The 16,754-nt window shown below is 42.0% G+C and overlaps 1 protein-coding gene across 6 annotated transcripts in view; it reads right to left on the reverse strand.

Moving 5' to 3' along the window:
* The window catches only part of GLI3 (GLI family zinc finger 3), a 238,411-nt gene that overhangs the window by 14,864 nt on the left and 206,793 nt on the right, over positions 1–16,754 (reverse strand). For all 6 annotated transcript variants that reach the window (XM_083468761.1, XM_083468758.1, XM_083468759.1 and 3 more), the window contains 3 exons: positions 4,835–4,984; positions 3,321–3,485; positions 1,071–1,361 (listed from right to left, as the gene is read on the reverse strand). In XM_083468761.1, coding sequence (XP_083324887.1) covers positions 1,071–1,361; positions 3,321–3,485; positions 4,835–4,984 — 606 coding nt within the window. The remainder of the gene's footprint in view (positions 1–1,070; positions 1,362–3,320; positions 3,486–4,834; positions 4,985–16,754) is intronic.

Below are 16,754 nucleotides of genomic sequence, written 5' to 3' on the forward strand. Positions count from 1 at the left end.
TATTTTCCAATTTGGGAATCTCAAATTTGAAGTAATGATCTACTAACACTGAATTGGTAAACCTATAACTCCACATAGAAAAAATCATGATTGAACACTCCTCCATCCCAAAAATTGTCTCCACAGAGAAAATGAGATGTCAAGGAGAAGGTTTCTTTCATACAAACTTTCTGTGTGCAGGAATTTTTTTGTGGAAGTGCATTCAGTTATGAAAGCCCACCACACCTACAAACTGAAGTGCTACACCCAGGTAAAGGTTTACCAACACAGTGAGAACTAGGTTGTGCAGATTATTTTCATTTTGACCCACGAACTCAGTGTTTTGACTTGATATTTAAGAATTTGAAATCAGAATTCTTCACAATTCATTCTACTTAAACATTAATAAACATTGTTGCAACATTTATTTGGTGATTAGCCCGTTCTCCACACATTTATGAATTTGAAAGAACTAAATTTAAACCAGATTACCACAAAATACATGAATGTGGGGGAAGTTCTCCTGTGCAATTACCATCAAAATGAATGGTGATAATGTTCCCTTCAATGGAACTTGCACAGGAGAGCTTCCTGCAGGATTGCGCCCTAAATAAAGCCTCATTTATCAGAATGGCACCGTGCGAAGAACTGGATCATCCAAACTTCAGACAACAGAGGTGCAATTTATTCAGGGTTATAATGGCACTGAATATCATGATATACATCTGGTCAATCTTGACCACAAGTCATTTTTAATATCAATAGAGTAACGCATGTGAGTTCTGTTATGCCAACTTAAGTGTGAATGCATTTTAAATTTCCTGTTTTTTGTGGTGGTTAAATGGCATTTTGAGTCAAGATGCAAAGCATGTAAGTATTCAGCCTATCTAATCTACAAATAGCTTCACACTGTTTGATTTGCAAACGTTACATTATATTAGAGCTGCCAGATATAATTTATTTCTATTCGTAACAGGTTATTGTAAAGAAAAGCAACCAAAGGCTTAAGAGTTGCAGTATTTCATAATGAATGAACCCCCCGCAACCTGAAAGGGAAAGGGTGATGGGAGAAAGCACAAGACGTTGCATACCATGGGCTTCTCGGACTTGACCGCTTTCACTTGGAGGCATTCTTCACGCTTTGAGGTAGTGTTGCTGAGGTCTTTTTGCTCACCAATCGCGCCCTGAGTCTGGTGGCCTGGGGATCTCGTCTGAGAATGGCTGCCTTGGTCTCTCGGGGGTGGGTGCCTTGGGTGGAGGTCTCCACGCTGCTTCTTGGTGACATGCGCCTCAGGACCATGCACCGTTTTCACATGCTTCCGGAGAGAACTGGGGTCTGTGTAGCGCTTTGTGCACCCTGGTATCTTGCAGACATAGGGTTTCTGCAAGTGGAAAGAAATGCCAGTATTGGTTATGAGTTCTTCCGTGGAGCATTTAACAATGCTATGCAGTATACTACTGCTACATTCAGATGCCACAGACCGTGGATGTTATCTTTCAGCCAATGGCTGATGGGTTTTGAAGTGCCTTGTACTTGTGGACAGGTCTGCAAGTTTAGACTCATAAGAGTGAAGCAGAATTAACAGAGGTTAAATCCAAGCTCTCTAATCTTGGTACTATGGTGACTCAGTGTGCTTTCCTATGAAATCAGTTCCTGATGGGTCACTTGTATGGAAATTCATCTGGGAGACTGCCAATTCTGTAGCTCTTTTGGCTGGAGAGTACCAAAGCAATATGTGCCTGCTGTGTATGACGCTGAGCTCCTTTCAAAGTACAATGTACATGCTTTGAATATGTGGAAGGGCTTTGGGGAAAACAACATAAATCCTTGAATCACTTCTGCACAGTTCTCATTCTCTACTCTGATTTCTTTATCTTGATATTCACTAGACTCTTAGGAGAATACTGAACGCCAAAGGGATTCCAATCTCACTTAACACTGTCAGTGACTAACCAGCAGGTGTCACTAGTAAACAGCGCTGCAAGTCTCTGGGATTCTTCTTGTATGACATTTTTCCTTCGTTAATTCAATATATCTTATGATACAGGCAGAGGAAAATAACATGTATATCATGTGACGTGGGCCCATGTTTATTTTCCTATGGGGAATTAAATACCTCTAACCTTGAATAATTACATAATGAGCATCAAATGAGCATCAGTCGAGAAAACATTGCACACCTCAACTAAGTTCAAAAGAAATATGAAAGTAGTTCTGTGAGCCTAAGGGGAACTTTAGAGGAACAGCCCCCCAGCAGCAGTTTCAAAAGCAGCTTTGTGATGTGGCATGGGATCAGCTTTGGGAAGATAAAAAGTAAACTTTTCTGTTGGACTGGAGCAGGGCCTGCCTGCCCATGAGGCCGACTGAGGTAGCAAATCTCAAGTGGCCAAATCTGAAGTGTGGGCACCCCCCACCCCCCACCCCTAGAGAAGTGGCAGCAGCTTCCGATGAGATCTCGTGGACCTCTTGCAAAACTTTGCTGGACGCTGCAGCCACATAATCAATCCTCAGGCCACAAAATGGGACGGGCTGCCTGTGGACTACAGCAAGTCCTTAGGTTGGTCCCCGTCCATATTTCAATTTGTTTATTTACTTAGGATTGCTCATATGACCCAGTGCTTTGTTCTATTGTACTGGCCAAATGCACTACAGAAATATTATAAGATTTATAAACAGAGGGTTGTATCCAATGGTGGATTTGCAAGTCAGGACACCCAATTTTCCACCAGTTTCTTTCATGTTTACTGCTCCCATCCAGCTCCTGTCATGAAGCCTCATCAGGGTAGTACAACAATACGAAGAAGCAAGGGCTGGCCTTCGAAGTAAGCCGTGCTTTTTGTCTGTTATGAGGCTTTGCTTTATGTGTTTTTGGCATCAGTTTTGAAGTGACAAAGGTGTAGACAAGAGGGCAAGCAAGCCATGGCACAGAGGAAGTTTGTGCCACCCTCCACACAACTTTTCTTATGGAATAAGAGGTTGCCTGGGTCGGCTGTGTTGCACAGGATGTTTCTCTGGGTATGGCAGAACACAGGCCATTTTTTGTGGCACATCAGCTGAAGCGTAGCCATTAGACATAGTGGTGATCTTAATAACAAGTACTTGAAATAAGCTGAATAGAAATCAAGGAACATTCTTTCAAGCAACCTTTGCTTTTTAAATATGCCTTTTAAAAACATACTGTTAAAATGATTTATGACCTTCAAAATGTATGCAATGTACTAGTTTTGCATCTTCAAAGTTGTGGGGTGTTTCTTCTTGGTATATATTCTACAATAAATTCTTTTGACAGGATTATGTCTGTGCGGGGTTGGGGGATTTTACAGCCCATGTGCTTCCTTACCTCATTGGAATGAGTTCTGTTCTGGTGCTTGGCACGATCAGACGCATTTGAGAATGCTTTGTTGCAGCCCTCATGCTCACAGACATATGGTTTCTCTCCAGTGTGAGATCTCAAGTGAGTTTTCAAGTTTTCTAGCCTGGAGTAGGCCTTTGTACAACCTTCAAACTGCAGACGACATGCAAATATGGATTATTCTGAGCACTTGGTGTTACAGAAAGTGGAGACTGCGAGGGTGGAGGATAAGCCAATGAAATAACACCACATCAAAGGGAGAGCAGCTTTCCAAGATCCAGCCATAATAGCAATGTGTTCAAGATTTCTCTCTTTTGTTTTGTTGAGCCCATCATAATCCCTGGTTAAAAGTATGTAAGATAAAAGCCTAGCTTGCATCAATATAAAGGGAAGGGTTGTTTAGACAATGTAATGCAATTCTGTCTGCCTTCCTTTGCATGCTTACCTGGGAGTAAGCCCCATTTAATAAAGTGAGACTTACTTCTGCCTAACATGAACTGAATCAGGCTGAAAGTCCTTAATTTTCGTTTTTTGCTTGTTTGGTTATAGTTCAGCACTCAATATCTAAATGGAAAAAGTGATCAGAAGAGTCTGAACAACCAAAAAGCAAGTTTCCTAGGCAGTGAATTCTTACGTAATTCACTGTCACAAGGCTTGGTGATGGTAAAGCTAAACTGGCTTTGCTGAAGTATGTGGATTAATCCATGGAAGACAGGTCCATTTATTTATCAGAAATATTTATAATCTGCTAAATATCCCAATAAAACCATAAAAATATACACCACAATAAAAACTAAATGTAAAAACTAAAATGTAAAGACAGATAGAACTGTTCTTAAAAAAATCTCATCTAAAAGAAACCCTTTACTAAGGCTATCAGTTGCAATAGCTGGTTCTATATCTAAAGCCTCTGGACACCAGTTGACACACCATGTCTTCAGCTGGTTTTATGAAATGTAATCAAAAGGACAGAATTCTGACAGTCTTTAATAGAGAAGATGCTGTATTTCTCCACCAACCAGTACTGCAGAGTGCATTTTAAATATAGGTGGCACGTGGATTTTAAAAAGTCATTTACAATATTCCCTTTCAACTTAAATCTCAAATGCCATTTTGTTGCACACAAGTTCAGAGAGATCTTCTGAACTTCCTTTGCAGCCTGCTCAGCCATGCTGAATAATGCAATGTCATTGAACATCTGGCTATGCCACTGCCCACCTTTCTGGCACAGGGATGGGCAACTTGTCAGGATGATGCCTAATAATCAGGGATGGTGAAAGCTGTAGTCCAGCGACAACTGATTAGCCACTCCACTTTGAGATCACATAAGATTAAGTTAAATATCACTGGTTCCAGCACTGATTTCGCTGCTGTGCATAGTGCCACATTCTAGGCAGTAGTGTTTCATGAGGCAGCAAAACCTGCCAAAATCACGTTTGCGCGAAAGGGAAATGGAAACAAGTTCATGGGGCCACTGATTTGATTTGGGGCTGTTGACTCACAGTGCATTTGTGTGGCTTTTCTCCCGTGTGCCTCCTCATGTGTACCACCAGCATGTACTGAGCCTTGAATGGCTTCTGCTCTCGAGAACAATCCAGCCATCGACACACAAACTCCTTCTTCTCCCCATGGATGTGATCGTTGTTGATATGCTGTATGGATACAAAGAACATTAACGTCACTTTCTGTCAGTTCTTCATATATATGCTTAGAAACATCAGGTCAAGTAAGTCTAACTGACCTGGAGGCAGAACAACACAATGATATTTTTGTGTACAGAATGGCCTTCATATTAACAAATAAGTTACACCTACTTCTGTAAGCCCATCAGTCTCGAGGAAAGCCAACTGGTTTTGAGTATGCAGAAGAGTACCAGGAAATTGGATAATTTCTAAGTGAATGTCTTTTCCCCCCACAAAGTTTCTCTGACAGCTGCCTCTTGCTTCTTCTGAATATTCTAAGTTGATCAGAGTTAAGTGTGTGAAAGTGACACAACGTTGGGAACTGCCATATGTAGCAGCTATCTGGCTATTATTTAATGTTCTAACCTAATTTAATTTATTTTTCCTGCTAGCTGCTGATGTACTTTATACCACATCACCTGCTATGGCATAAGTCCTCTATTCCAATTAAGTAATTCACATAAAATGTAACCTGAATAAATTGCATTCAACATGAGCTGACTGGCCAGATCAGATCCATATTGTTTTTGAAGTAACTGATATGTTTCAAAGGGTTCCAGATAAAAAAAATGAATTTATCAACCCACTGTATTTTAAATAAAGCTGACATTCATACTGCTACATTTCCCATGAAATGATTGCAACGATTACACAATAGCCTGACTGTGTGAAAACAAACCACTATCATCAATAGTCTTCGTATCATGTGAATGCTGCATTTGGAAAACAACAATGGAGAAACTGGGTAGAACATGTGCTTAAATTGCCCATATATATATATATATATATATGAAGATCAAACATTCAAAAGGAAAACAATATGAGAGTGCAGTAACAAAAATCATAGCAATAGTCCAAAGCTGTTTACATATATTATATTGCAATTCTTACAACAATCTTGTAAGGCTTGGTGTAAAAGTTGGAGACCTCCTGGTACCTGATGGTCTCTTGGTCTGTCTTTAAAACTCAACAGTTCATTGTTTTTTCTTCTCAAGGTGGCCAAAATGGCAACCTCAGTATGTTCTAAACAGCCTAGGGCCAGCATAAATCAGGGAGCACCTACTTCTGTACAGCTCCCATGGCTCTTTAGATATTGGCAAAAACACCCTGAGAGGGAGCAGGGCTGCAGCTTCTCTCTGGCGGAATCATTATGGAAGGCCCTCCCTAAATGGAGTGGGTCAGGTCCCAGGTCATTATTTTTTAATTGCCTCCACTCCCCCCTAAAAGCTTTTCCACTGGGCAGATCTGTGCTGATTTAAATGGTTGCATGGCTTCCTAACTGCATGGATTTTAAAAACCACACTGTGATGTGTGCTTTATAGATTATTTGGAGTTAGGAGTACGGAGTTGTTTTCTTTTGTTTCATAAACTGCTGTGGGTGTTGTATGAACGGCAGAGAATGTGGCATAAATATTGACATAAATAAACATTCACATAAACAAACAAGAACACAATCACCACTTGGCCACTAGGTGGCGGCCTAGTTCAGGTTTGATATCAGACCCAAAAAGTTGGGAAGGAACAGTTAGTTCACTTAATACCTTCTCCCTAAGTAGCTCATGGAAAGTCAGTGGTTCATATTTGGCCACAGAAATATAGCCAACCAAACAGGCTTGCTGATCTTCACAATCATATGGCATCCCTGTGGCAAACAGATGTAAGCTCCTTATAAGAGACAACTTTTTTATTACCATTTGTTCTGTGTGTGTGTGTGTGTGTGTGTGTGTGTGTGTGTTTTAAGTTACAATGGCACACACGGCATATGAACTGAACAGATGTGCTGGACTGAGTACAGCATGTAATCTTTAAGAGTTTCTACTTCAAGTGCATATCTCTGTAGTCCATTTATATTACATGGGCCTGCACTGAGAGTGTACAGATGGCAATATTTTGAAAGTGAATCAGGGCAGTATGGAGAGGTTTATGTGCTTTCCCATTTCCTGAAAGAAAAAGAAGTGACCCCAAAAAAACTCAATTTATTAAACGAACAGCTCAGCACACCTGATTTGTGTGTGTGTGTAAATTACGAAAAAGAAAGAACAGCCCTGTCATCAGAATACAGGAACAAAATAAGATAATAGAATCATAGAATCATAGAGTTGGAAGAGACCACAAGGGCCATCGAGTCCAACCCCCTGCCAAGCAGGAAACACCATCAGAGCACTCCTGACATATGGTTGTCAAGCCTCTGCTTAAAGACCTCCAAAGTAGGAGACTCCACCACACTCCTTGGCAGCAAATTCCACTGTCCAACAGCTCTTACTGTCAGGAAGTTCTTCCTAATGTTTAGGTGGAATCTTCTTTCTTGTAGTTTGGATCCATTGCTCCGTGTCCGCTTCTCTGGAGCAGCAGAAAACAACCTTTCTCCCTCCTCTATGTGACATCCTTTTATATATTTGAACATGGCTATCATGTCACCCCTTAACCTCCTCTTCTCCAGGCTAAACATGCCCAGCTCCCTTAGCCGTTCCTCATAAGGCATCGTTTCCAGGCCTTTGACCATTTTGGTTGCCCTCCTCTGGACACGTCCCAGTTTGTCAGTGTCCTTCTTGAACTGTGGTGCCCAGAACTGGACACAGTACTCCAGGTGAGGTCTGACCAGAGCAGAATACAGTGGCACTATTACTTCCCTTCATCTAGATGCTATACTCCTATTGATGCAGCCCAGAATTGCATTGGCTTTTTTAGCTGCCGCGTCACACTGTTGGCTCATGTCAAGTTAGCATTGTAGAGTTGGAAGGGACCCTGAGGGTCATCTAGTCCAACCCCTCGCAATGCTGGAATCTCAGCTAAAGCATCCCTTGCAGATGGCCATCCAACCTCTGCTTAAAAACCTCCAAGGAAGGAGAGTCCACAACAGAAGTCATCCTACAGGGCGACCAAAGCAGTTTTGTGCCAAAACCAAGCCTAAGCCCTGACGAAAATGGATCTGGAAAATCTAGTTTCCTCCCAGAGAGGCTGGTTCTTTTCTGTGACCACCTGCTCAAGAACTTTGCCCAAGAAGGAGAGATTGGTAATCGGCCCGTAATAACTTAGATCCTCCAAATCCAGGGAGGGTTTCTTGAGGAATGATTTTACCACTACCTCCTTCATGCCAGCAGCCAACACCCCTTCTCGAAACGATGTATTAATCACCTCCCTGGCACAGCTGGACCGGTGACATCTTGGGACAAACCTCATGGCAGTCATGAAGTCCTGAGCCACCCCGGAGCCAGTTGCCTCAGTGCGGATGTTAAAGTCCCCCCAAAACTAGCATTCTGGGAGGGAGTGTGTATGTTTAATTGTTTAGATGCTTATTGTTAAATAGTTTTGGGATGTTTCATGGAAGGGAAGTAAATAAAACAGTCTTCATGAAATGATCAATATTCATCCTAAAGCTGCCTTTCTCAAAACTAGCTTGAGAACCATATCCTCTAGAGGAAAGCCAAAATGTTCACAGGCTTCTGTTTTCACTGCAAAACCTGCCCTTTCTGGGAGTAGGAAAATGTAACTTGTTTAATTAATTAATTAATTTCATGAAATTTTATACACTGCTTGATTGTAAAACACCTTAAAGTGGTTTACAGAAAGATAAAACAATAAAACTGAGAAACCAGACTTTAAAACATAATAAAGTTACAATACTAATTAAAATTCACTTCACCTTTCTAAAGCATCTAGGTGGGCTTGCCTAAATAGATAAGTTTTTAGCAGGCACTATAAGAGTGCAGCGAAGCACCTGTTTGATCTCAAAATGCAGGGAGTTCCAAAGTGAAGGCGCTACCACACTAAGCAATCCAAGTTCTCACGATGTGGAACGGGCATTCCATGGCATCTGTGGAAGTGCCAGTTCTGTTGATCGAAGCAGTCCACGTGGGCACTTGCGGGGTACGGCAATCTCATAGGCCTTGTTCCCACCTCATTCATTTTCCCAGCACCCACAAAACGAGTCCTCGGTGCTCATCATGAATTAACTTAATCTTACAGTGGTGCCTCGCAAGACGAAATTAATCCATTCCGCGAGTCTCTTTGTCTAGCGTTTTTTTCGTCTTGCGAAGCAACCCTATTAGCGTCTTAGCAGATTAGCGGCTATTAAAGGCTTAGCAGCTATTAAAGGCTTAGCGGATTAGCGGCTAAAAGGCTATTAGCGGCTTAGCGGCTTAGAAAAAGGGGGGGAGCGGGGAAAAACCGGAACACTCGCAAGACGTTTTCGTCTTACGAAGCAAGCCCATAGGGAAAATCATCTTGCGAAGCAGCTCAAAAACGGAAAACCCTTTCGTCTAGCGGGTTTTCCGTCTTGCGAGGCATTCGTCTTGCGGGGCACCACTGTACTTCCTTTCACATCTTCTATTTCTGCAAGGCTGACACCAGCTTTCTCCTAAGTTTAGATCTCTTCTTTTCCTCCCTGATATCTGCCCTTGTTCTTTTAAAAAGCAAATACGTATGAGTGCACAGCACTCACATAGAAAAGCAATTGTGTTAGTAAGAATGAAGCTGTTTATCTATTTTATTATGCGTACCATGCATACGCTTTTTAGCCAAGATTGGCTGCACAATTTCAACACAATTAAAATCCAAGATACAACATACAATGCTACAGGTGTCGCTGTGCTGGAAGAAGAGTGGGACTATTTACACCTCACAATCTTAGCTTCAGTTTTTGTTTTTTCCTTTTGCATTTTGCGTTGCTCTTACCAGATCCTGCTTGGCTATCCCTTCTCTTTAATTAAAACCACTTGCTGAATCTTCAGTTTAAAAAAACACACCATAGGGTCAGTATTCTGATGTCTGCAGTAAGATCTACTGCAGTTTTTTCAAAGCGATGAAAGAAGTTACACAGAGTTGTCACAAATAGTATACAACGCTTCATTTAAATCCCATTTATGGGATTGTGATTTGAACAAATGCCAAAAAAGGGATGAGCTAACTGGCTAAACTGTGCTGGCAGTCTAAAGGGAGCTTCAAGTATTAAGCACACATATTACATGAACACTCTCATATACGCAACCAAAGCCTTGACAACTGAAGCTGAGAATCTTTTCAACTTTGACATCACAAGCACTATTACCGATTCACCACATTAGCCATAGACTAAGGATAGCTGCCAACCTTTCCCTTTTCTTGCGAGGAATCCTATTCAGAATAAAGGAATTTCCCTTAAAAAAAGGGAAACGTTGACAGCTCTGAGACTAAGCTCCACAGGATTGAATTCCTCCAAGGTTTGACTCAGAGTGTTATCCCAACCAGATCTCATGGTCAAGCTCTCTCCTCACTGTCCGTGTGTTGTAACTGAGAACAACTCTTGGTTACAGCCTGTGGTTACTGAGCTGAGCTTAACCTTGAGTCCTCATTTGGACAACTTGCTAAGCCAAACCTTAGCTTACCTCAGCATAGTGCAGCAATAAAAAGAGCTCCTCTCCAGGGGCCAGAAGATGCAATGTGGTCTAGTGAATACTAGAATGTTAAGTTCTCTGGCATCAGAAACCAAACACAGAACCAAACAGAAGATTATCAGGTAGCAGAAAGCCTTTGCATTGGCCAGGCCTGTATCAGTACGTACCATGATCTTTGCCCAGCAGTACTTTCTTCCTGCCACACACCTGCCTCTAGATTAAGCTCTTTTTCTGTCTTGGTACAGGGGTGAGTTAGCTCAAATGGCAGAGTGTTGTATCAGCCATGTGAGAGGTAACAGGATCACTGTCTACATTCTCCAGCCATCCTCCCTTCTCTTCCTTTAGCAGGGGCTAAACAGGAACATGCTTTGTTCATGCAGAAGTTCCCAGATTCACTTCCTGGCATCTGTGGTTAAAAGCATCAGGAGATGGGACCCAGTAGACAATACTGGGTGAGATGGAGAAATAGGCTAACCTGGTATAAGGAAACAGCCTATGACTCCTCTGGCTCCAGCTCAATCCCTAGCACAAATAAAGGTAAGGTAAAGGTAAAGGACGGTTAGGTCCAGTCAAAGGCGACTATGGGGTTGCGGCGCTCATCATGCTTTCAGGCCTATAGGTGAGTGATCATGAATACAAACATATGCGCAGTACACTAGATGCCTGTGACCTTTCCAACCCTTTGGGTAGATTTGTACATATTGGGCATTTGTATGCAACACTGTCCCAAGCATATAAACTCCTGATGCCTGGTCCCAGTCCCCACCATACAGAACACATTACTGAAGGCCCAGGTGTCTAAACTGGGCCAAGGTCTACTATAATCATTTTGCTGAACAAAAACCAGCAAGCAGCATCTAGGAACATTTTCCCCAACAACCACCTATACTTCCATTTGGACAGCCATTACCTATATGCATGGACCTAAAGAGATCCTAGATGCATTTACAGCTGACATTTTGTTCTGCAACAACCTGCAATGTGTTATCCTATATTCTGATTCTATTCTCCTTGTGCTGTTGCTTATGCAACCAAAATGGCAACAGCTAAGCATAAGAGGGAGGTATCAATAGACTCAGGGTAACCATGAGGTTTTCAGAAGTATCAAAAGAATCTTAAAAAGGAAATCACTAAGGGGCAACAATGAGGAGGGCACATGCTCAAAACCCACAGAATTCTGGCTGACTGTTGAGAGAACAACTGGAAACTGGATGGCAGGGGGAATGAAAAGGACTGCCCATTCACTTGCTCTCCAGCCAGCCAGCCAGTCCTGTCTCTTGCTCCATTGGCAGCCAGCTCTCATCTGTTCAATCACTCTGTGCAACCTCCTGCTTGGGAATGGAGAACTTGGTGGTGGTGGTGGTTGGACCTTCAGACACGCAAGCAGACAGCATTTTGTTGTGAGGCTCCTCATGCAGTCTGGTTCCCTTTCTGTTTCCCTTTCTACAATTTGAGAGCTACCTTTCTGGAAAGAGCATGTATAAAAGAATGAAGTTGCCACAAATAACATGCAATATTTCAAACAACATAAAACTTGCAGCAGAATTCCCTTGAAAACGTTCCAAAGTCTGTGATCTACTTCCAGGTTCTTTTATTCCGATAATTACCTTTGGATTTTTCATGGTGTTTTTGACTCCCTTGGTCTCCGCTATGGGAGAGAATGGCTAGATTTTAGTCTGCAAAAACAAAGAGCCTTCTGAAATAAGAGTATTATGTAAAACAGAAGCTTTACTACAGAGCATAATAAGGATTTAGAGAGTTTCAATTTATAATGTTTTTAACCTTATTATACCCATGAAATGTCACATTCCAGGGACTAGATGAGGATTTCCCCCCTCCTAACAAAATTTAATTTTGTGTCTTATGGTTATTAATGGGGGGGGGGTGGATTCTTCTGTATGTACTACACAACTCATCATGTTTGTTGCCTCTTTGGGGCAAAAATACCCTAATGAAGCTGACTGACAATAGGTTCAAGAAAGTCTAAAGGAAGTACTTCTCAACACAACGTCAAGCTTATGGAATTTGCAGCCACTTTTTAAAAGTCATTTTAAAGAGGATTCAACAAATTCACAGAGAATATGCTATTTGACATTTGTCAGACCCATGAAGGGTGCATAGCTCCAAATACAAGATGCAGGAGACTTCCCCTAACCTGTCATTTCTGGAAGCAGCACTGGGCTAGATGAAGCTTTGGACTGGTCTAATAAGGAAATTCTAGCCTGTTAAGCAAAACCAGTGCTGGGAACAAACTAGTTTGAACCAGTTCAAAAATCTCTGAACTGCACCTGAAAGCAGTTCCCACAACTGCCTTATAAGCGGAAGGTGAACTTTCATTTGGGAATGGAACTTTGAACAATTTCTAGTTCATTTTCACAAGAACCAATGTCTTGGCTACAAGAGGCTACAAGAAAGGAGATTCCAACTAAACATACGGGGGGAAGGGGGGGATTCTGATGCTAAGAGCTGTGGAATGGACTCCCTTGTGGGCTCTCCTTCCTTGGAGATTTTTAAGCAGAAGTTGGATAGCCATCTGTCATGGATGTTTTAGTTGAGATTCCTGCAACGCATAGGGTTGGACGGAATGATCCTCAGGGTCCCTTTCAACTCTACAATTCTATGGTAATGCCCTCACACAAGCATACATTCAGAACACAAACTCAACTTACAATACTGAAAACTGGTGGCTCCCTGTTTGTGGAACGCCCTCCCCAAGGAGGCTCGCTTCGCACCCTCATTACATATCTTCCGGCGCCAGGAGGAAACGTTTCTCTTCAACCAGGCATTGGGCAGATAAAACATTCTATGGCCTTTTAAATGTGTGGAGGGGAGGGGGCTATTGGCTTCGTTTGCTTTTGTTTTATTTGCATTTTGTGCTTTCAATTTGTATTTTTATGTTGTGAACCACCCTGTGATCTTCGCATGAAGGGGGTATTCAACAGACTAATTTCAGGGTGGAGAACCTATGGCCCTCCAGAAGTTGCTGCATTACACCTCTCATCATCCATGACCACTGGGAACGCTGGCTGGAGCCAAAGGCTCTACAACTCCCCTAACTCAGAAGCAGGCAAATCCCTGTGTGCCCATCCAGTAATAATCTATTACTACAACATCCACACAGCATAAACATGGAGTTGTGTGTGGCTGAAACAATGACATAAGGATTTAAGCCATTCTCGGGTTGTTAGGAGGCATCAGTCTTCACAAATCCATAAGGTGCCATAATATCTTAAGCTCCTTCAAATACTCAGGGATAAGCAGGGCCTATTTATTAGCACATCGTGAAAAGAAAGCACTACGGCATATCCATGCTTATGCATGCTTGGTCTGTCTCTCTTCCTCATTTTCTGTGTATTAATTTTAACTACAGTACTTCCATAAACAGACTGGGCAGTTGATTTCACAGTATGAGATACAAAAACAATATTATTCATCCCAGAAGCTGGTAAGTAGTTGATAAACCTTTGGATAACCACAGATGGCTGATCTAAATGATCAAATAAATTGGGTAATAAGAACTTCCTCGGAATGTTACACTTCAGTATGTACAGTACAGGTAACTCTCAACTTCTGAAACTTCTGCAAGTTTAACTTGTGTGCATTCACCTGGCAAAAAAAATGTCTAATTTTTAAAGAGATGGTTGAAATGGGGGAGGGTGTCTGGTGGGGGGAGATTTTGGGAATCCCGCCTGCCATGTGTTTTCACTATATGCAATTTTGAATTTATGTGCTAACTCCAAAATGTAACCCCAGCATAAATTGAGAGTCACCTGTACTTCAATTGCATGTCTGAATATCCCAGCACCGCCCAATGTCAAAATATTCCTGACTGCAGGAGGTTCCTTTTCCATGAAAAGGGTTCTGACCACTATTTCCCCTGACACGTGTGTCTTCTATGTGCAGAAACTTTTTGACTTAGAGAAAAAAATCAAATATGAAATAATCCACTTATATCCTAAAACAGTACAGCCCCCAAAGAGAGAGACAACATGGTATTTCTGCGTTTGGTACTTAGACTTACACTGATGGAAGCTATCAGCAAATTATGATATTTTGGAAATGTTAATGTCATGAATAATGAGTTCTTCTGCAAAGGGTAGAACACTGCACAAAGACCTCTTGCTTGAAGCCCCTCTTTCTCTACCAGCAGTCCTGTCTCACCTTATTCAGTCCTTCCTTGCTGTCTAGCCTCCTCCATCTTCATTCCCCAACCCATGAATCTTTGAAGGTCAGGCCACTTAGATGACTCAGCAGGGCAGGGATGGGGAACATGTGGTCCTCCAGATGCTGTCGGACTACAACTCCCATGATCCCCTGCCCCTGGTCACGATGGGAATTGTAATCCTACAACGTCTGGAGGACAAGAGCCACACATTCCCCATCCTTGCAGTGAAGGATGGAGCAAAACAGCAGTCAAGAAGCCGCTTCCAAAACACTGGCCCCAGATAAACTCCCCCCCCCCCCAAGTAGGCAACCTGAGCAGTAAAACTGGCCTGTGGGTCATGAGCATTTTTTGCTGTGATGCATAGACCTTCGCACTGGAGTAAAAGGATTATTCCGAGTGTGGTATTTTTCTAACGGGAGCCCCTTCAGTTTGCTGAAGTTAGCATTAATTTGGGCCATATGATGCCAGCTAACATTTTAGTAAAGTGAAGTAAATAAGAAAAGCAGATGAGCAGCTTGCATGACTCCTTTTTGAGGAATCTGAAGTCCAAAATTCTCTTGATAAAATTTTGCTACTCTTTTGGCTTCCTTTGAAATTTCTTGGGCGTTTCTTTTGGGCTTCCCCCCGCCCAAAAAAATGCTGAGATGTTTCCCCTTGCAGGAATTGCTAAAGCAGCTTTGAATTTTGATGGCAGCTGTGTCTATGGTGGGAAGAAGGGAAGGCTACTACCAGATGTGCTTTGAATAGGCCCCTAAAATTACTCCATGCATAAATCTTCCATAGAATTCAACATATTGGCCTTATATTTTTTTAAAATGTAGCGTATTGAATCCTTAACTTTAATATGCTCAATAGACACATATTAAATATAGAATAATTTTCTATAGATTAAGGGCACGGGAGGTAGCTAAATAAAAAATAAACAAACTGTTTCAGTGTATCTGAATAAGTGTCCATACACACGAAAGCTCATACCAATAACTAACTTAGTTGGTCTCTAAGGTGCTACTGGAAGGAATTTTTATTTATTTAATTATTTATTTGTTTTGTTTTGTTTTGTTTCGACTCCAGCAGACCAACACAGCTACCTACCTGTAACTGTTTCAGCCATCAATAGTTGGATGCTTTCTTATATGGTACAGCTGAAGGCCTTTATCTCTGTCTGCACATCTCATCATAAAATGAAAACATGCTAATGTACACATCAGCAGTGATTGGTCTTCCTTTGGCTCCAATGCTCCCACAGAGCGCAGATTATTGTTCTTCACCTCACCATGTTTAAAATACCCTTACTTAATCCACTGCTACCATTACTGTCTCAAAGGGATGGCCTATTAATCAATCCTATTGGTGTTTTCATCACCCATCAATAGGTTAACCATGTCTACCATAGACATTTTAATGCTAAAGACAGGAAAGTCCCCAAGGATGCATCAATTGTTGGCCACTGTACAAAGAAAACACTGTATTCTCTGCCGAAGCTCTTTCTGTAGCAATTTAAACACAGTGAGGCAGACGCAATATCCTGGAGAGGAAAACCTGCCTTATTACATTCCTGACCCACGAGAAAGGACCTACGCTTAGGGCATACGCTCAATCCACTGGGGAGCTGCAGAGAGGAAGTCATCTAATCTTAAAAATAAAGACAGTCGTTCCTTTTAATCTCTGATAAATTATATACAGTATTTATACATGCAAAATAAATGCATTTTTCTGGCTGAGCCTGAAAGGGATTCCTATAACTAGATTTTAAGTCTCTGGGTGTTTGCGCAGGCTTTGAGAGGTTGCTAGTAGAGTATTGAAAGACTGGAAGGTTTTCATTCCAGTAAGATCACGTTGCTTCACTTGAGATACACGTCTACATGGAAAAGTACTGAAAGTCTGCTAAGAGCAAAGCAGTAGGCCAGAAAGGCAGCAATTGCCACAGGAAATGGGGCCTGAACTAAAAGTCCTCATGGTCTATGGCCAGGACCTGGCCAAGTAAGCTACTTAGGACGACTCCATGTGCTCAGGCCCCAGAGAACTCTTCAGGCAAGAAGAGAGGTGGTTCTGCAAGACTGGCACTTGCGTCCAGCAGGCAGCGTGAGGTACCTGGATTGGCCAGGGCATGCATAAATACTAAAAATGTGGCTTTGCTACCCTTGGCGAGTCAATAGTATAGAAATCCCAAACCCCATGTTCCAATACCTGACTTTGTGGAACC

The sequence above is a fragment of the Podarcis liolepis genome (assembly GCF_965112155.1).
Source record: "Podarcis liolepis genome assembly, chromosome: 12".
Classification (NCBI taxonomy): domain Eukaryota; kingdom Metazoa; phylum Chordata; class Lepidosauria; order Squamata; family Lacertidae; genus Podarcis; species Podarcis liolepis.